Source organism: Phocoena phocoena, chromosome 14 (assembly GCF_963924675.1).
Source record: "Phocoena phocoena chromosome 14, mPhoPho1.1, whole genome shotgun sequence".
NCBI lineage: Eukaryota > Metazoa > Chordata > Mammalia > Artiodactyla > Phocoenidae > Phocoena > Phocoena phocoena.
In genome coordinates this window covers 1,143,169-1,164,018 of record NC_089232.1, presented here as the reverse complement: position 1 = coordinate 1,164,018, position 20,850 = coordinate 1,143,169, and the positions used below count along the sequence as shown (strand labels likewise).

General features: G+C 42.1%; 1 protein-coding gene across 1 annotated transcript; it reads left to right on the top strand.

Moving 5' to 3' along the window:
* The first annotated feature begins 1,163 nt into the window (after positions 1–1,163).
* Positions 1,164–16,975, top strand: SLC5A7 (solute carrier family 5 member 7). The gene is made up of 8 exons (XM_065891323.1): positions 1,164–1,332; positions 5,499–5,612; positions 6,533–6,688; positions 10,182–10,330; positions 11,147–11,290; positions 14,390–14,543; positions 15,034–15,251; positions 16,265–16,975. The coding sequence occupies exons 1-8, from the start codon at positions 1,326–1,328 to the stop codon at positions 16,892–16,894; spliced, it is 1,572 nt and encodes a 523-aa protein (XP_065747395.1). The 5' UTR covers positions 1,164–1,325; the 3' UTR covers positions 16,895–16,975.
* The last annotated feature ends 3,875 nt before the right edge of the window (positions 16,976–20,850 follow it).

The following is a 20,850-nucleotide window of genomic DNA, read 5'->3' as shown; positions in this document are numbered from 1 at the left end:
GCGAGCGCGAGCGGCTGTGAAGTCGGGGCGTAGTAGGGGCGCCGGAGACGCGGGGACACCGGGGGCGCAGGAGGGACACTGGGGCGCGGGAGAGACACCAGGGGCGCGGGAGGGGCAGCGGGGCGCAGGAGGGACACCGAGGGCGCGGGAGGGGCACCGGGGACGCGGGAGGGGCAGCCGTCCCTCCCGGCTCTGGCTGCAAAGGCAAAACCCACCCCACCTCCCCACCCGCCGCCGGGGCTCCCATCGCCTACCCAGAACCCCAGGGGGGCTGGTTCTTTCGGCCTAGGTCTGTCACTCACCTGCGTGAGCAGATATCTGAGTTTTCCCCCAGAAACTTGTTTGTGTGAATTGGGGAGCATGAACAGACGCGGTCACGCGGGGAAGATAAGAGAGAACAAGAGAATTCCAGAAAGTAAAGGCGTTAGAACTTGGCATGTCTCTTCCAAGCGTCTTGTTTTTAGTGCCTCTGACGTTCCATTATGTTTTAGGCATTTCTGTATTTTAAATCGTTCTCTTGTATGTGCCATTAAGGGGGTGGAGGACAGATCGGAGGAACGGAGGACAGTGGATGGGGACAGTTGATCGGGAGGGAGACCCTTTAAACAACGCAACTCTTCCTTCACTGGCTGCAGTAACTTAAACCTCGGGCACTTCACTTGTTGAAAATTGGAGGCCGTGTGGTTCTGAAATGGATTTCCCTAAAGCTGTTATTTTTCCCCCCAGATATTTGCATGTCACATTACTTCTGGAACAACTCCCTGAAGTTGTTTGAAAGGAGGGGTAGGATAATGAATGAATGAATATGGGTCAATTCTCAGAGTAATCTTTTATGATACACTTACACTACTGAGCAATTCTAGATTGAATAAGTACATAGTTCCAAAAAGCAAATACAGACACACTGTTTGTAAGTGTTTTCTCGACTGTTACTGAGTTAAAACACAAGACAAGGTTAATTTTACATTGCACGAATTTATTTAACACAAAATGATTATTCCTTAAACAGCATCTCCAATTTTTTCTGTTTCTTGCAAACCCAAAACAAGGTTCAGTTGTTGAATAGAAATAGATGGAAAGGACACTTGTTGGCAACCACAGGTGAACGTGCGGTTTCAATGTTCTTCTTTAAGTGGTACAGGATGTCAGGAGCCAGCACTTTCCAGGTGGAAGGGCTGATAGCCATCGTGGTGTTCTACCTTCTCATATTGCTGGTTGGAATATGGGCCGCGTGGAGAACCAAGAACAGCGGCAGCTCGGGGGAGCGCAGCGAGGCCATCATTGTGGGCGGCCGCGACATCGGGCTGCTGGTGGGCGGATTCACCATGACAGGTGGGTGCCGACGCGCCTACCCCTGCAGCCATCCCACCCTAGCTGCTCCAGGGACAAAGCAAATCTTGTTCTTTGTCCTTGGGGGATTCTCCGTGTTCACTACTTATATATTTAAAAAATAATGTTTTACATTTATTTAGAACAAAATTAAAACGGTTTCAACTCAGTAGCTCTGGAACTAATGATTTTATAATCAATTACTGGACAGAATATCAGTGAAACAAATCTGGGCTATCTGGGCTGTTGAGCGGGTGGAGGCAGTAAAAACAAAGGGGTGGAGGAACGTGCAGAAGTGCCTTAGCCTTACGAGTTGCGTCTCTGTGCATTAATGTGGTACTAGCAGCATCCCCTCCTGTTCATGGAGACAGGCGTAAAGCTGTGACTTTGACTTGTCTTAATGAATACTAACTAGCCAATGAACACTAACTAGTGATTTTAACTAACTAGTTAAAACTGAATAAATCAACATGGGGGCAGCCCAATTCCAAATTGATGGATGTCCTGTTTGGAAACCTTAGTCTCCCACGTAATGAAATAATTTACTCACAGGAAGACGATCACATGTTATGAATCCACGGCTCTGAGAAAAACATTCCCAGGAACATTGATACGAAATGAAGAAAAGCCAGGGTGTGTCCTAGTAGGAATCCCTCAGTTACCAGCTGCAGCTCTTGCCCATTCAAGCCTCTCTGTGCTGGGAGCCGTCTTTCCTCCTTTGCCCAGAGGCGGTTCTGATTAAGTGGTGGCTTGTTTTTCTTTTGTGTTCTTCTCGGTTGTTGAAAATAATATTGGAAAACAACAATTTAAAATTATATCTGTAACATCACCTGATATGTATTCACTGACAGCACACATCTCATTTTAGACTCAGTAAGTTCTTAAGTGTTAGCGACATAATCCATACGAACAGGAACTCTCAGTGGATTAACATGAGGGGAGTGCTCAGTGGAAAAGTACCCCACTGCAAATCATACGGAGATGATGTCAAATTTCATTCCTGAAGTGCTGGTTAAAATTGATTCACCCTGTTTATCACAAAGTTTTCCAAGCCAGTCTGGGAAGACCGCATCCCTGTTTGGCCATCTGAAACCTATAATGTTGTAGAATAACTGATGGACGATCGATTCTACCTTTCAGATATTCACATCTTGTTTGTTTAACTCTTCACCAGCTGTACATGGTTCCGTTCAATCTTCATGACGTCACTATGGAAGGGCTCTGGTTACGTCAGGACCCAGCCTCCCGTGCTTAGTAAGGGCCAGAGCCAGGGCTACACCCAGGTCTGGCAGCCATGCTGGGAGGGCCCCTGCAGTGACCACACCCAGCCCTCCACAGATCTCTCCCCACTTCTTTGTCAAGGTGCCCAGGGTAAAAACAGCTCTCTTGTACCCTCTGTTTCTAATTTTTTCTACACACACACACATGCAGAAAAGAAATGTTTTGCAAAATATTTTCTGTGATGCACAACATACAAAGTTAGAAAAATACAGAAACATGAAGAATAAAAATCACCCACTTTCCTACCACCTGCAGATGTTTGCTGAAACGTTCACGCAGCTGTTCTTGTTTTTTCTCTTAGTATCCAACTGCTGACGAAGACACACCTTCACACCTTCATTGTCAGTTTTCATTAGAGCACAGACATTTCTTCTTTCCTCTAAAGATCCACATATGATACCGCATCTGAACCGCACTAAAGCATTGTAATTATATTTCCTTCAGATTTCTCCTCTGACAAAGAAAATAAGAAGAAAAGCAAAATAGAAGGATGAAGTTTTTGATTTCACTCAAACTGTTGAAAAGAATAAATGAGCTGTTGTATGCCAAAGTATTTTGTTCATTGTAAATTATGATCATGTTCTATTACTCTGATTTAATAGTACATGTATTATGTCCGTAAAGATAATATTTCAGGATTTATCTTTTATCATTTAGAGTGATTTTTAATCTAACAGGCTATTAAAATGTATAGAAAAATTTTGAATTATTTCTTATAAAGCTGTTCGAGCTCAGCTTTTAAAGACTTTTTTTTTCCCTCAGAACTGAAAAGAGCCCTGATCAATATCATAGTTCAATTAAAATCTGAACCATATTATCTAAACCTTGTCAGATTCATTGATTGTACAAAGAATAAAGATTGAAAATAAAAATGCATATAACTTAAAAGAATTCTTGTTCTCACTCATGAATCTGACATGAAATATACAAACATGCAAAGGACCAGATGGATAAAAATGGAGGGGCTTTAGTCATAATAAGTAACCAAGTCTGCACTTCTATATTATAATATTTGCAATCATTCAGGTACCAGTTTTCTTTCTGGAAAGGGAGAGGAGACCTACACAATGAAAAATGATCGCTAGTAAGTGTTGTGCTTGTAAGACCGTCAGACGTTTACTTAATGCAGCAAAACATTGCTGGTGCGGAGTCAAGGGTCCCAGGTGCCAGGTGGAAGGTGACGTCTCAGGGGCTGTGCCTGTGAGAATCCGCTGCTCCAGGCCCTGGTTACTCGCCCAGTGAGGGGTGGGGGGAGTCTTTAAAATTTCGGCAGGGTTTAGGATGAGAAAAGCACATCATAGCATTTGTTATATATCAACACCACGGAAAAGCTACCGTGAAGACGGGGTGGTTGGTAAATACGCATTTGTCCGCTTGAGGATTTTGTATATAAACTCTCCACTTAAATGTCCTTAAATTTCCTTGGCAGGAAGGTCTTTTCACGTTGACTTTTAAAAATAAGATTAACCCTTGAACGTTCTCTCTGCTTTGCTTTGGATTTGGATTAAACGCCAGATAAATTTTGGCAAGAATATACATGTTATTTATTTTACTTACATTCTAACCGCGAAATTTCAGGGGACTTTCCAGAGTCAAATTTTATTCCCCACTGCATGGTACAGCCCAGAGTTCAGTCTCATATTTGATAAGCTTCATGCCAGCCTCTGTTCCTCATAATTTGACACAAATTCTACCTAGGGATTATTTTAAATGTTTTGACTGTACTCTTAAAAGGATATAAACTGCAAAGATCTGAGTGTTCCAGTAACTTTGGCTTTTCAGCAAGAATCAACTAGTCTAGTGTCTTCTCAGAGAAAATGATAGCGTTTACAGAGCATTCTTGGCCCAAACTTGTTTAATCAAAACGTCTTTTCTTCGGTTCCATGGCCCTCTTCACTTATTACGCTACAGAAATGTTATTAAATAACATCTGAAGAAGACATATTTCTTATTATTCTTTATGAAATATCAAGCATCTCACTGAAAGACCCGGAGCGGAACAAAGAATCGCAGATGGGCATGCAGCCAATGCTGTAAATTCTCCTGAAGGCTGATCTAGCCCTAAGTGTAGGTCGGGTTCTTGGGATGACAGAGAGGGAAAAGGTAATTTAAGCTCACGTTAGGGCACCTGGCACCCACCTCCCTCCCCACTCCCTTAACAGCGTAAGGGAGTGAGTACAACTTCGTTATAATTCAGAATAGATTTGCCCAAATCCTATGCACCCAGCATGCTTACAGGGTGACTCTGCTGGTGAAACGCACACGCACACACACACACCCCTCCCACTCCTCGAGGACAACAGTCATGATCAAGAGAAAGATCGATACAATTAAAACAAAAGGCCCTTGAAATGAAGACACTTGACCCCATGTTATGGAGGCTGGGGGGAAGATCACAGTATTATTGAGGAGTAGTCATATAGTATTGTATACTGTATGTGGTCTCAGACTTTATGATATAATAATATCATTTTAAAATGTCGATGACAATGGATTTAGAAAATATCTGGGGCAACACTGTTCCATGGAAATATGATGTAAGCCGCAAATCTAATCTGAAATCTTCTACATACCAGTTTAAAAAAACATTTAAAAAATAGGTGAATTAACGTAAATAATAGAATTGTTTAACGCAGTACATGGAAAATGTTTTTCTTTTGCCGTGTAACCATTACAAAAACAAAAATGAGGAAGCTTACATTTATTTTTCCATGCTAAGTCTTTGAAATCCGACGTGCCCTTTGCATTCTTCCAACACTTCAGACAAGCCCTGTCTCCGGCGGCTGTGTCACCAGCCACTTGGTGTTCAGGGCCGCCGTGCGGGGCTGAGTGGGTCTCAGGGATGACAGGTATGACACGTCTTCCCCTCACTTCTCACTCTGTTTCAGCCACCTGGGTCGGAGGAGGTTACATCAATGGGACGGCAGAAGCCGTGTACGTTCCGGATTACGGTCTAGCGTGGGCTCAAGCACCAATTGGATACTCCCTTAGCCTGATTCTAGGTAAGCAGAGTTTACACCCGAGTGACTCAGTCAGTAAAGCATATAGATCAGGAGTATAAATAACAAGTGAGGGCTTCCCTGGTGGCGCAGTGGTTGAGAGTCCGCCTGCCGATGCAGGGGACACGGGTTCGTGCCCCGGTCCGGGAGGATCCCGCGTGCCGCGGAGCGGCTGGGCCCGTGAGCCATGGCCGCTGAGCCTGCGCGTCCGGAGCCTGTCCTCCGCAACGGGAGAGGCCACGACAGTGAGAGGCCCGCGTAACGCATAAAAAAAAAAAAAAAAAAAAAAAAAAAAAAAATAACAAGTGAAATAAGTCAAACGGTGTGAACCACTGTTGTGGGAAATGCTACCGGAAATCCCTAAGTAGCTGTTATCAGAAAGCGGTAACATTAACGTTTAGGTGATTGGATCTCTTGATTATGGAATATGTTTTTTCTTTCCAAAATAGTGTGGACGTATCGTTAAAAATGAATCAACTTGAATTGTACCTGCATTTCATTTTGTAAATCAAACTAATAGAACGTCAAGAACATTACATAACAGAGAGCTCCTAAATTTCTTCACTTAGAACACTTTTGTTGGATCCTGTGCTTAATCAAATATCTGAATGCCCTGCTGGGTGGCACAAATACATGAAGACATTTTACGAGTGCACTGCTGGTCCATGTGTCTCAATCCACACGCCGCTTCCATGCCATGTACGGCCGTGGATGCACACGACAATTGTGTTAAGTTTCCAGTTTGTTGCTGAATATTTCTAGGTCCTGTACTCACTGGATTTTGCAGACAGGTTCCTCAGCATGTATCAGTGTTGTAAAAAATTCATTTCCCTTCAGAAATTATATATAGTATAAGGTTGGCAAAGACTATTGTATTAGGGATTTTTCACTTTCTCATTAACGCTTGCTTTAATTTCCTTTAGGTGGTCTGTTCTTTGCCAAACCCATGCGTTCCAAGGGATATGTGACCATGTTAGACCCCTTTCAGCAGATCTATGGAAAGCGCATGGGAGGGCTCCTGTTCATTCCCGCACTGATGGGGGAAATGTTCTGGGCTGCGGCCATTTTCTCCGCCTTAGGTAAGGACCAAAGAACGTCGTTCTGTGCGCATCTCTGGTTGAATGAGCATCAGGTACACAGCTTTACTTTCTTCAGCCACAGGCCAGGCCACCCCCAACCTCCAGCACCTGGATTAATGCCACCACCCCCCTGCTTTTCTCCCATAAGACCCAATCTGATCACATCCCTTTCCTGCTTAAAACCAGGTCTTTGAACCAGGCTAGGAAGGCTTCTTACAACTTGGGCTTTTCCTTCTCCCTTCCTCCAGAATGGCAGTTCTGACCCTTTGCAAGCACACTGCCCTCTGCTTAGGACTCACGCCCCTCTTTCCTTTCTAGCCAACCAGGTAGTTTCTTCAGATCTGCTAGAGATGTCACTTCCTCAGGGCAGTCATCTTGAACCTGCTGGATGCCTTTCCCATGGGCTTCCTGAGGCACCAGGAATTCTGTTTCCATTGAATTTACCACTTGGTATGATTACGTGCCTATTTATCTATTTCCCAATTTCCAATCTCACAAAAGGAACTATCAATTTCTTGAAGGCAGGACTGGTGTCTTATTAACACTTACAGTCCTATCACAAATGAACGAATGAATGAATCACCTATAGCTACATGTTCTTCAAAAGAGAAAAAGGAAAACAACAATCCTTCCTTTCTCAGTGTAATCCCATTACATCTTAGACTGCTGGGTTGTAGACATATTCAGGGATTTGGAAAATGGACTTAGACTCTTTGGGGTCTAACTTACTATCAAGATCCATCAGTGCTGAGGACAGCCTGTCTTTGGTCCTTGGATTCTCAGCCCACTGATAGGACCTAGAAAATGAGAGATTTCAGTGGGAGATCTTCAGGTTCAGTACCCTCCCTGTTCATCAAGGAGAAATCTACACCATCCTACTGAGTGTTGAGTTCCTTCCTGAAGACCAGCAGAGCTGGACGTTCCTTGTCCTTCCTCAGTGAGCCGTGTGTATGTGTGATACCCAGAACACGCTGTGTTACTCTCCATCTCCTCTTACAAATGGAAACAATGGGCTTATGTCTACAGTCAGACTTTAAGTGGACAAAACAAAAGTCAGATAAGATGAATTTCCTTCTCTGTTGTATATTAGACTACAAGCTAGTCTTCTGGTCTCCGTATTATCATCAGATCTGGTCTCTGTAATATCAGGTATTAGTTCACACCACTTTTCATTCCTGTCTCTCTAGACTATTCTAGACAGAATACAAAGTGTTCACTCTCACGGAATAAAGATCAACTTATATAACAGAGCCCTGACGGGAGAACAGAATGAATAATCTATTATTTCTAAAGTATTCTGGAAATTTAATAGCTAAACCGAACCTTGCTGCAATCAGTTATTTTTGTAAATACATGTGTCTACATCTGTGTGTGCCTGTCAACACATACGTAAAATATATTAATGTCTGTCCACACACACATGTCAAACAACATTTATGAAATATTACTGCTATTCTTGAAATATGTGCTCTGGTAAAGAGAATGTGTGTGGATTTTAAATTAACGCCTCTGTTTTCTTCAAAAATAATAGTTGGACGGAACTCAAAGTTAGTGTTTATTAGAAATAACTTGGGACGAGATCTTTCACCACCTTACTGTGAATATGTATAAGTGAGCGTAGCTCACCACTAAAGCTTAGGAGTATCTTAAACTACCTTCTTGGTATAAACAGACAACACCCTTACAGCTTCTTAAAGAAATGTACATTTACACTTTTAATGGCTCAATTCAGATAATTTTTAGAACTTTATTTGCAGTATATTTAGTTTTACGGCTGCATGAGTTAATTAACATTTCACAACAGAGCTGGAAGTATAACTTTGATTTTACTCACGACAAATGATGGGGCGATTCAGAAAATATTTAGAGAAAAGATTCATCCCAACCTTAATAGTGGGACGAAAGTAGGTGACTTCTTTAAAACCACGGAGTTACAGCCAAATGGCAGCATTTACTAGGACCCTAAATCTTTCGGCTCCCCGTCTAGTGATCTTTCTTCTATAATATACAGCCTCCCTACGTGTAGGATTAATAGAAGTTTCACAAAAGGGTGGGAAATTAAACAGCATTCAAAAGAGGTTGGGTAATGATTGGACTTTTCATAATTCATGGGGTATGACTCTAAAATGTTGTTCTTAAAGTAGAGAACTAGACCAAAGATGAATGACAAAGAATTGTGACTGAAGTTTCAACATGTAGTAAATCGTCTCAGGAGAAAAAGACAATAACTTGTTAAATGTCCATACACAACAGTAATTCAGTCAGTTACCCAAAGTCACTTGCAAATAACTGACCGCTTTCCCTTGTCTTCCTCTCCCAATTCCTTACTGGGCATTTCCTTTCCTCAACCGGTTTTTATGCAAGAAAGTAATTCAATTTTGATACCGAAGCCAAAGCACTAAGAAAAAATTTCTTGAAAAATATTTTGCATTGTTATCTTAGATCAAAATATACTGCTCTTTAGATAATGGATTTTTCATCTCGGGTGGGCTGCCTATGCTATTAGCGTGCCATTGAGAAGCGACAGTAGAATGCAAGATTGCAAGTAATGATTCAAAGAAATCACAGATTTGTTGCATGTATGTTAACGTGGCAGGAATATCATTGCTGCGTTTAATAATACGAAATATAAATGATACCACTTTTGAAAAGAACAGGGAAAGGGTGTGTAGGGCAGCAAGTGAATTCTGAACTGGTGGTCCAAGAACTGCAGTGGTCCAGCTGTCCACACCATAACATTCTATTGGAAATGCAGACACCAACAAACATAGTAAACAAAGTCAGAAAGTCAGAAAAGCATAGATTGACTTCTAAGGCAGGGTTACAACTTTGATGATGAAAATTACTTTAAAACGTGATGCTAAAATCTACAGCTCTTCAGTGCACTGGCGTCCTAGAGACAAGACTGGAATTCTCTGGCAAACAAATAAAATAAGTCGTCTTTCCCAAAGTTGAAAAAGTTGCAAGGAACAAGTCACCAATTTTATTATTTTCTCCTACAAGTTTGTTTCAAACCTTGGTACCTTTTACCATGTGTCATCTAGTAAAAGCTGGCTGAGGTCAGAGTTAACGCAAAAGAGCAAATGAATGCTGATTGTGAACTGTGGAGATGGGTGGTTATGCTTGTCCTAAAGCCTTATTTTTCTCATGGATGTGAGTAAATATACTGCATATGTTCAACAGAGTCAGAGTTTCAGGTAGCTGGTGGCATTGCTGCGGGATCTTCTAGTAGTGTTCAGTGTAGTATGTGTCATGGATCTGGAATCAAATCGTGAATTTCAGGTGTCCCCACACAAATAAGTGAGCAAAGCACTAATTTCAGAAAGAAAGGTTTTTAAACGTATGCATATATGTATGTATATATATGTGTGTGTGTGTATGTATGTATATGTATGTATGTAAATGCAGATACGCGTGTGCATATTCCGTTTACTGAGATGGAAGAATTTGAATGTGAGACTTCACCTGGGCTGTTCTCATCCAATCCCTCCAGGAGCCACTATCAGCGTGATCATTAGCGCCGATGTGCGCGTGTCCGTCATCGTCTCCGCCCTTATCGCCACGCTGTACACCCTGGTGGGTGGGCTCTACTCCGTGGCCTACACAGATGTCGTTCAGCTCTTCTGCATTTTCGTGGGACTGGTAAGTGGGGCCGTTCACAGACTTTCCTTCTTCCTTCCTTCCCTTCTTCCTTTCCTTCTCTCTCTTTTCTTCCTTCTTTCCTTCCTTTCTCCTTTTGTGAAAGATAATGTGGTATTTTATACTAACTCAGCAAAAATTAACAGAAATGCTATTTTCCCATCATGCGTAATACACAGTAAGTCGTATACTTTGGGCAATTTTTCATTTCTCTGTGGATCAACTGGATGACAAACCTCTAGTCACGTTGTGAGATTTTGACAGAAAAGTGCCCTCAGTTAAGTCTTAGCAAGGTCTAGGGCTTCCTCTCCTTCATGCCTCCACTTGATGGAAACACATGTGGGATCTCCCTTGAATAACTTCCCTCAGAGTTAAAATTGAAATCTTGACACTAATCTGTATTTGTCTCTTAACCCTTCCTTACATTAGTTTTGGTTAATCCATGAACGTGCTCATGGGACATAGAAATTCTTTTCAATCAAATCTTCTCGGTCACTTTAAGGAATGGATATCTTCTTCCAATTCTAAGGAAACACAAAACGTTTATGTATAAACATATGTCAAGTTCTCAAATTCAGCGTTTTCTTCCCAAAGGTCTCTGGTGGCTGCTCTAACGTGAAATGGCATCGCTAGCACAGAGGTTATGTGCTCCTCTAACTCTCCTAAGTCAGTGTTTCTCGGTGTCCCACAGAGAACATGGTTCTTCCCTGAACACGAGGAACACTGAGCTGTGCCATCTACGAGAAAAAACTAATAAACTAAATCTTGCACGTCCCAGACAGTCACACGGCCTAACGCTCTCCCGCGCTCTGGTTGCAGTGGATCAGCGTCCCCTTCGCTCTGTCACATTCTGCGGTTGCTGACATCGGGTTCACGGCCGTGCACACCAAGTACCAGAAGCCCTGGCTGGGGACCATTGAGCCGTTTGAAGTCTACACGTGGCTCGATAGCTTTCTGTTGTTGGTAAGTGATGCTCTTACCCGAGGAATGCACTCTCACTTGTCCTAAAGTCAAACGCGCTTCCAAGACTTTAGTGTTTATATGTAACACTGAAATGCGCGCTCCTGTCCGTTTCTGGGTTGACTGCTTCCTGCTGGAAGAAGGATGGGGGCACCGACAAGTGTCAAAGCGATCACTTCCCTGGGGCTATGTGTGGTGTGTCCACACTGTGCTGAATACCACGCCCTACTGCCGGATACCTCCCCCAACCTGAGAGCCACACCATCTAAAAATTCCATTTTGTATCCTGGACTAAGGCATTAAAATCCAACTTCTTCTGAAATAAGTAACTCATTCAGTCTCTAATTAAATTTGTGGTGTCATAAGGCCTTAAGTGCATGAGATACGTAGGGAAGGGAGGTGTCACCCAGGACAGATGCCCAGAAAGAAGGCTGGGAGGTCAGGCAGCTGGGAATGTGCAGAACCTGTGGGTGAAGGTGGTGGCCTTGAGGGGTGGGCATGGAAGAAATCAAGGCAGATCACAGACTGAGGGGGAGGGAGTACCAGAGAACCTCTCCCTCAGAGATCTGGTGACTCTGTGATTTTGCTAGAGGGGTTATGTATTTTTAAAAAAAAACAATGTATTTGATTTCAAAGTAAGCAACAGATTGATTGTTATCAAATTAAGGGGAAATTGTTTACGTTTGTTCCCTTTTTAGAAGATTCACAATATTTTGTGATTTCATTTTGTGTCTCTGGCATTTTGTTAAATTTTAACACTGAAAGTAGGTGTGCCTGCCCCCATGAAGAACTTACTGGTAAGAACACAGGGAAACATGTAAACTGATGTTTCCAGTGGCGGGGAGGAGGGCTTTTTCCCCAACGATTGTTAAGAAATGCTGAAATTTTTCGGGCATGGTTTAAAATTATGAATCGAATGGAGAAGGCGATTAAATATTATATGTATGTATAATTTTACCTTCATGGCTGGTGTATTTTATGGTTATATGGGAGAGATGGTGAGACTTAGAAAAACTAGGCAATTTTTTGATTACCAGTCACACCATTGTCTGAGTGACAGATTGAAACAGAGAACCAAGACCCCAAAGTCCTTTCTCCTACACCACACTTTAGTCCTCGGATTTACTCATCTTCAAGATAAGGCATTATATCCAATGATTGCTACAGTTTCTCCCAACTCAAAAAAATTGTATGACTAAGTCATGTTCATCCTTCAAATTGTGAGATAAATTGAAATGAAATAATAGATGCGGAATGACTGACCGAATAAATAAACTGTAGATGCGAGAGCCTTGAAACGTTTCACCAATGGTCTCTGATCTTCCAGTTGCCATGGAAATGACTTGTCAAGTCCCGCTGATGGTAATCTAGAGGCATCTGCCCGTCCCACCCTAAACTTCCCCCGTCCCTATATTAGCACTAGATCAAGCTCCTGGATCACCTGGCCCTATTGTGACAGCCCCTCACTGGTCTCCCCGCTGGCAGCCCACCCACATCCCACCCCTCCAAGCCCATTTCTACCTTTCCATCAGAGCTCCTGTTTGTCAGTGGAGGCCAGATTTTACCTGACTTACAAACCTGGATGACCTAAATGTCCATAGACACAGGTATGTAAATTATATCAATTCACATAGTCATTGAAATTATTGACGAAATATTCATCGACATGGAAGATGTCAATGATATACTGATTTACAGGTTGCGAAACAAAAGGAAAAGTTTTGGAAGCATATAGATTTGAGGCATGGGATGATGAATCTTAGAATTTCTTCTTTTGCCTTTGTTTTGTTTTGTTTGTTTGTTTGTTCTGCATTTGAGCTTGTATGGCTTTTATAAGAAGGAAATTGTTCTGGAGCCAATATGTGATTGGCACAGATGTGACAATAATAAACAAGACAGATATCCCAGAACTCGGGGCCGGTGAGAGAGACAGACAATCAAAGAAGCAACTTCAATACATTGTGATGTGGGAAGTTCCCTCCTCAATTCACTCACTCACATGATAAATATTTACTGAACACTGACCCTACGCCAGTGAGAGGATGCTCCAGCCTCCTCTCTCACCACCCACACACACCCTGGCCTCTACCCATACCAAACACACGGTGGTCTAATGGCTGCCTCTTTGTTTTTTTCTTTTTCTTTTTCATATTGGGTTCTTTCCCAAGAACTCTCCTCCCTCTCCATCTCCACCTAGTGACACCCTCTTGATACTTAAGGGGACTCAAATGCTCTTTCTGTATGGTTACCATGGTTACCATGCCTGTCTTCCTCCCACCTTTCCCCTCCGTTACCCCCAGATGACTGTTTCTCATTATTGTTCCCATATGTACCTCTTTAGAGCATCGACAAATTACACGCAAGTTCAGAGTCTCCAAGCTTTTTTATTGTATATCCTCAATGAGGATGTTAGGCACACCCCCAAGGTAGGGATAGGAATTATAAACTGCTTGTATGTACTGTACTAGCACATTGTGGAAATCACTCAATAAAACAACAATATTTAGGTATGAGGTAGAAATGAATATAAAGAGAAATTCCAGTATCTTCTTGATGCTCTATATTGTCTTGAGCCTCTGCACACCCCCGTCTAGAAAACACCATAACGCATTGACCCTCCCAGTGGACAGTGGTGTCAAGAGCAGGAATTTTTCACTCATCTCTGGGCTCTGACAGCCATTACATTGCCTGGCACGTGACTGGAATCCAGAAATATTCACTGGGTGTTTTGAATCAAATGAAACTTCATGTTTTCAGAATCTTAATTTTTTGAGATAATTTTGTGGCTGTTAAAACTTCCAGGTAAGAACAAATTGAAGGTTTCTGGGTAGTTGTGTATAATGCAGCTTAAAGTAGGTAAATTAAGCAAAAGAAAATATTGTGCATAAATAATTATGAGAGAAAAGAACTTGAGAAATTCTGCACAACTGAACCTATGACGGTGACTTAGTGACAGCAGTGTAGACAGGTGGCATGTAGGACCATTTTCTACCCTTCAGAGCCATGCATGTGACCATTCTGAATGTGATTGTTAAAAAAAAAAATACCTAATAGATGCTATTTGCCTCCAATTCATTTTGAGTCCCCGTGGTTCCCACGCAGATGCTGGGTGGAATCCCATGGCAAGCCTACTTCCAGAGGGTCCTGTCTTCATCCTCAGCCACCTACGCTCAAGTGCTGTCCTTCCTGGCAGCTTTTGGGTGCATGGTGATGGCTCTGCCAGCCATACTCATTGGAGCCATTGGCGCATCAACAGGTAAATCTCCCGCAGCTTCACTGACTGACTCACTCAGGCTTCATCCAAGTCACCAGTTACCCCTCAGCTGCCCTCCCTCCCCCACACAGTCAATGGTTCCTCGTCTGTTCATAGATCTACCCTTGTAATATGTCAACCAATGGTCTTATATTTCAGACACCACTGTAACACTGAAGATGAGAAATATATATTAAATATGTAATTTATATATATATATTTCACACCACCATATTCTGTCCAGATCTTGAGCCTAAGACTAGCCTGTAACCCATCAGAAGCTGGAATATATGAGGCAATTTCACTGGACCAGTACATGGACTTCCCACCTAATTAAACTAACATGCCCTGTTAGACTAATTCGATTTCCCACTGATTAGACGTTTATAGGTTCTGATTTTATTTTGAAAGCTACCTAGTAAATAGGATGACCCCAGATGGCTGGCTGGCTGGCTGGCTCTTTGGTTGTTGTGTTTGTTGTTTCTATCCACAGACTGGAGCCAGACCGGATACGGGCCTCTCGACCCCAAGGACAACCAACAGTCAGACATGATCTTGCCGATTGTCCTGAAGTATCTCTGCCCCGTGTACATTTCTTACTTTGGTCTTGGAGCCGTTTCTGCTGCTGTCATGTCATCAGCAGATTCTTCCATCTTGTCAGCAAGTTCGATGTTTGCTCGCAACATCTACCAGCTTTCCTTCAGACAAAATGTAAGAACAGTTTTTGCTTTTTTTTGTGGTAGTAAGAACAGTGTTTTCAACATAACGCTATTGCTCTTATTCTCATCCTTGCAGTTACTATGTAGGTGTTTCTCTATACTTATTAATAGTCTGCATGAAAATCTGACCCTACTTTGATTCAGCGCTTTACTTATGCTGTATATGAGGTTTTTAATGCATGTTGTCATTCACGCTAATACTGAAGGGCACTAATCAGTATAACCATTTCCCAAGAGGTACAGTCATCTTGCAATAATTTAAACGTCTTCTCTTTCTAATGAACGAGCAATGAAACCGAAAATAACTTAGAAAAACTCTGAGTTTAACTAAATACGATGAGAAATTCAGGAACCCTGGCAGAGCAGAAGATAACGAGTAATTATCTCATGGGTGCTGGTCTCACACCTGTGTGCTCTTCACTCGAACCCCAAGTCCTCCTCTGTGAGAAAACAGCGACTCAGTTTGATTCTCCTTATCGAATGCCAGGGCGCATAGCAGCACAATCGTACTCACGGAGGGGCCCAGAGCCCCCCTCCACCTTCTTCCTTGACTGAGGCTCGCCTTTCTCTAGGTTTTCTAGGTCATAGTTAACAAAATGGTCCCACTTGTTTTTTAAGGCGGTTACCCTCCAGGAAGAGAGGAAGACAGATAGGCCACAACCTCTCACTGCCACGTGAAAAACTATTCCTTAACGTGGAAAGTAAAGAAATCCTCCCTTGCGTTATCCTTCCCCTACGAGGACCCGGCGCGCATCTCACGTCTCCCTCTGACATTCAGCCAGTGGCCTCTGCTTACCGCGAAGCCTCTCGCAAGGTCGCCCGGGGAGGCTGCCTAGACTGCTCGCTTCACATGCTGTGGTTTCGGCTGGTTTTACCCATTGACTGAGCCTTTTGAACCAGGGGGATTCTTTAGAGCAGCTTTAAAACACAGGAAGGCATCTCATTCTCCTCCTAGAGGAGCCAGCACGTCCTGAGAAAAACTGACTCGATGTCGGTTTCTTGCAGGCTTCCGACAAGGAGCTCGTCTGGGTCATGCGCATCACGGTGTTCGTGTTCGGAGCTTCCGCAATGACCATGGCCTTGCTGACGAAGACGGTGTACGGGCTCTGGTACCTCAGCTCCGACCTCGTGTACATCATCATCTTCCCGCAGCTGCTCTGCGTGCTGTTCATCAAGGGGACCAACACGTATGGCGCCGTGGCAGGTTACGTTTCTGGCCTTTTCCTGAGAGTAACCGGCGGGGAGCCCTACCTGAACCTGCAGCCCTTGATCTTTTACCCTGGTTATTACATTGATAAAAGTGGCATATATAATCAGAGATTCCCATTTAAGACCCTTGCCATGGTGACCTCGTTCTTATCCAACATTTGCATCTCTTATTTAGCCAAATACCTATTTGAAAGTGGAACCTTGCCACCAAAATTAGATGTATTTGATGCTGTCGTTGCAAGGCACAGTGAAGAAAACATGGATAGGACAATTCTGGTCAGAAATGAAAATATTAAGCTAGACGAACTTGCACCTGTGAAGCCTCGGCAGAGCATAGCTCTCAGCTCGACTTTCACCAATCAGGAGGCCCTCCTCCACATGGATTCCAGCCCAGAGGGGTCTGGGACTGAAGATAATTTACAATAAACACATCCTCACTGCTTTCCTAGACAGAGCTCTATAGCAGGCTAGTCCCGGAAGGGTGGTTTGCGGCATATAAAATATATTTTAAAGATATCGTTCAGGAGGACAAAACTCCATATACTAGTGTAATTGCACATCCAAGACAAGCCAGAAGGAAGCACCCCTGAAGCAGCATCTCTCTTTCCCTCGTGGACACATCTCACCCTCATTTGATTTCGACTCTCAGTAGTTTTGTTAAGTATTCAAACATGAATAAAACCCCACTCAAAGGATGGAGAGCCAAAAAGAGTGTTCACCTTTCTTATGGAAAAAGGAAGTCGATGTGAGAAAGCCAAGGAGACTGGGGAGCCTTGATCGCGACCTTGTTTGTGAATGCCCTGTGAGTCTAGTTTAACTCTCACCCTGAAGTTGTGAGAATAAATCCCCATCACTCCAGTGAATGGTGCAGTGAATTAATCAGCTGATTCCCTGACGTGATGAGTAATTCCTTCTTCATGTTCTTAATTATAACGTTCGCTGAATATGCGATTTGTCTTTCTTTTAGTAGTGGTATGTATTATTCTGAGTGCAGGCAAAGCAGACACACAAAAAAATATTGTGTAGTGGCATTTCTTGACATGCGAGATGATAGGAAAGTAGATTCCGTCCCGACAGAGGATCCTGGTTCCTTTGGGTGTGTCTAAAACTACCATACGACTACCATATGCATTGGGGAAAGTGCCTACAGAGAGAAAGGCGTGATTATTAGTCTAAAACTACCATACGACTACCATACGCATTGGGGAAAGTGCCTACAGAAAGAAAGGCGCGATTATTCGGCAACCTTACAGCAAGAAATCAAGAAGGCCACTAAGTAGAAAGTGACAGGAACAACAGTGAACTTTTACCTTCATCTGAAGTTTAGAAAATTTTGCTTCATGAGAAAAGAAGTAATCTGTTGACTTGCTACGTATTAGTATTGGAAGTGAAATTGAGCCGTTTGTAAGGTGAGATAGCCACACACCTTAAGCCGCTTAGTGAGAGGCAAACCACACCTCCTGATGGTAGTAAGATTAGAAAAACGAAACCACTCGATTTTGAATGTTAGTTAATGAGGATGATTTAGCGTCAAGAGAGCTACCCTGTGGCTCTTTTTTGCAAAAACCAGTCTTAGGTACTGGACAGATCACCACTACAAATTGTGTATCGTGAATTTTAAAATGCGGAAGAAAGGAGAAAGTAAAATTAAGTCCTAAAGGGAAGAAGGACTTAATTTTAACATTTGGTGTCTACATAACTTTCATGAGGTTGGTCATTAAATATTATTTTACTCCTTTTCTGGAGTTAAAAAAATATGTGTCTATTTATATGTAATGGTTTGTATCCATTTTCGAATTTTAAATGATTTCCCATCAGTCACATTATAGAAATAACTGGAGCTGCGTCTACAAGAGCAGAGTGAGCTGATCAGCGGAAAAATTATCTAAGCATTTGATCCAGTTAAAGAAAGGCAGCCTGAATTATTCAAACTAAAGCACTTTTTCCAAAAAATATTTCTTTTTTTGTGATTCACAGACAAAGTGAAAATTCAGTGTTCGACATTAAGTATAAAAGTCATGTTTGCTAGAATTCCTTTTTTTATTGCAATTGTCCAAAATTTTTATTGCAACTGTTTGCTAGAATTCCTTTTTTTATTGCAATTGTCCAAAAGCATCAAATAATACTCTCCTTCGTTATTAAACATGAATTAAATTTACAGGGTAATTTTTTAAATGTGAAATTAAATAATTTTATATGTTGTCATTCCCATATTTTTAATGCTTTAGCCAAGCTTGATGGTAAATGTGACATTGCATTCAGAATCTTTATAAAACATTGTCTGTAACCTAAATGAAAAGGGAATTTTTTTGTACCCATCTCTTTGCTCAGAATGGAGTGCTTGGACAGGAGCACAATTTTGGAACCAGTAAGTGTGGGAGTCCCAAGTTTCTCGGACATGGGTTGAGAGAAGAAACAGGGGCAGGAAACACAGTTTTTAAAAACTACAAAGGTGGCAATTTTTGACAGGTGAAGGTAGTTAATTGATGGGGACTGCAGCTCCTGGCAAGTGTGATGCTTCATGTGTGTCTCTTTCCAGCACTCTACCTGAATATTATTTTCACCCACTCCGTCACCATAAAGTTTTGTTTCAACCCCTTTAGGCACATGCTTCCACAGAAACACATCACCCACGTTATAGCAGAGTGAAACAGGGAAGTATGGTCTCTACCGATATTATATTTTACAGTTTTGTTGGGCAACAGTTGTCCAAATGACCATATTTAAATCCAGTGAAAAAGAATTAATACCAATAGTGAAAATTTCTTCCATTCCATTCATTTTGTAATAGTAGAAAGATAAAGGGGGAAAAGCATTTACCTTGTGCAAGATATTAAAAACTAGAAAACTTAAATAATTTAAGCTAATAAGTAATGTTCTGTGTTTATTTAACTTAGTCTTTCTTTCGTACTCTCAAACTAGATATACAAAAAAAACACTAGGTTAGGGTAAAATACACCAGTAAATGGCTAAATATTAGCAAGATGATTCTTTTAAAAGGACAAAAAAAAAGTTGAGGATCAAAAGGAATGAAACAACAGTCGTAGGGTCTTTATTTAGGATCATTTACACACAAACCCCCCCCCCGTTTCTAAGGAAGGAACAAAATTGTGAAACATGGTAGACAACGCTTTACGCTCATCATTTGCTCCGTCTCGACATCGTGGGTAATGCGCACGGCTTTGTAGTCTTTTGTCTTTCCTCAGTGGGCCTAATTTTCAAAAACCCGTTCTCAATGAAAATAAAACAGCAACATCTCAGACACTGGGTGCATTAACCTTTGGAGGCAATACCTGTGGATAAAGCGTTAGAAGAAAACACATTTTGTTTGTTTGTTTGTTTTTTTCGGTACGCGGGCCGTGGCCTCTCCCGTTGCGGAGCACAGGCTCCGGACGCGCAGGCTCAGCGGCCATGGCTCACGGGCCCAGCCGCTCCGCGGCACGTGGGATCTTCCCGGACCGGGGCACGAACCCGTGTCCCCCGCATCGGCAGGCGGACTCTCAACCACTGCGCCACCAGGGAAGCCCCTAAAACACATATTTTATTTTCATACTTTTACAATAAGTGTGACATGTTTCTTGTGTCATTTTAGTGTTTCTTTTCACACATGCTTTTCAAAATATCCAGCTTGTAGCCGGACCGAAGTGTTAGGAACAAACTTTCAAACACTCCGTGTTAACATCCAACTTCACTGCTACTCTTGTAAGTAGTGAATTCGATGTGACTATCAAATGACTGTAAGCTTGAAATAAGTGAGTCTAATGTAATGGCTGTTAGCTTGTTTTATTTGGAGATAATGAAGTAGCACCTGTATTTTAAACATAAACGCGACTTTTTCTTTTTAGTCTTTAAGAAAGTTTACGCTGGTATAATGTATAATTTATTGTAAGTTTGCTACTGGACAGATACATATAATAGTTCTAAACATGTATTTTTGTCTGTCAAAGTATTATATAAATTGTGCTTAAAATAAGTAGACTTGCAACTGTCTGTAAATGTCTGAAACGTAACGGTACTGGATTAACCTGTGCTGGCGCAGTTCAGGACATTACCGTCTAGGCTCGGCTTTTTGGGGCCCTCTCTTACAAGGAATATAAATGGTGCTGCAAGACAGTAATGCGCCGGAACTGACGTAAACCATCTCATTACCGGAACATACGAAGATGCTAAATGGAAATGCTGCCCCTCCCGTAAATCTTGGGGCAATATAGGCTATCACAGCTCCAAAAAATGTGGATTATTTTGCTTGGAAAAGGAGTTCTATCACTGTACCCAGGTCTCTCTTTAAATCAAAGAAATCAACAGACATTATATCTATACCGTTAATATCAAGAAGATCTGCCTTTTAAAAACCATAGTAACTGATAATTGTTGATTTCGGA

Bases quoted from the DNA above. Each gene is read 5' to 3' on its own strand.
- SLC5A7 (XM_065891323.1), top strand. The intron at 5,613-6,532 runs GTAAGCAGAGTT...AATTTCCTTTAG, and splicing joins CTCCCTTAGCCTGATTCTAG to GTGGTCTGTTCTTTGCCAAA. The intron at 10,331-11,146 runs GTAAGTGGGGCC...CTCTGGTTGCAG, and splicing joins TCTGCATTTTCGTGGGACTG to TGGATCAGCGTCCCCTTCGC.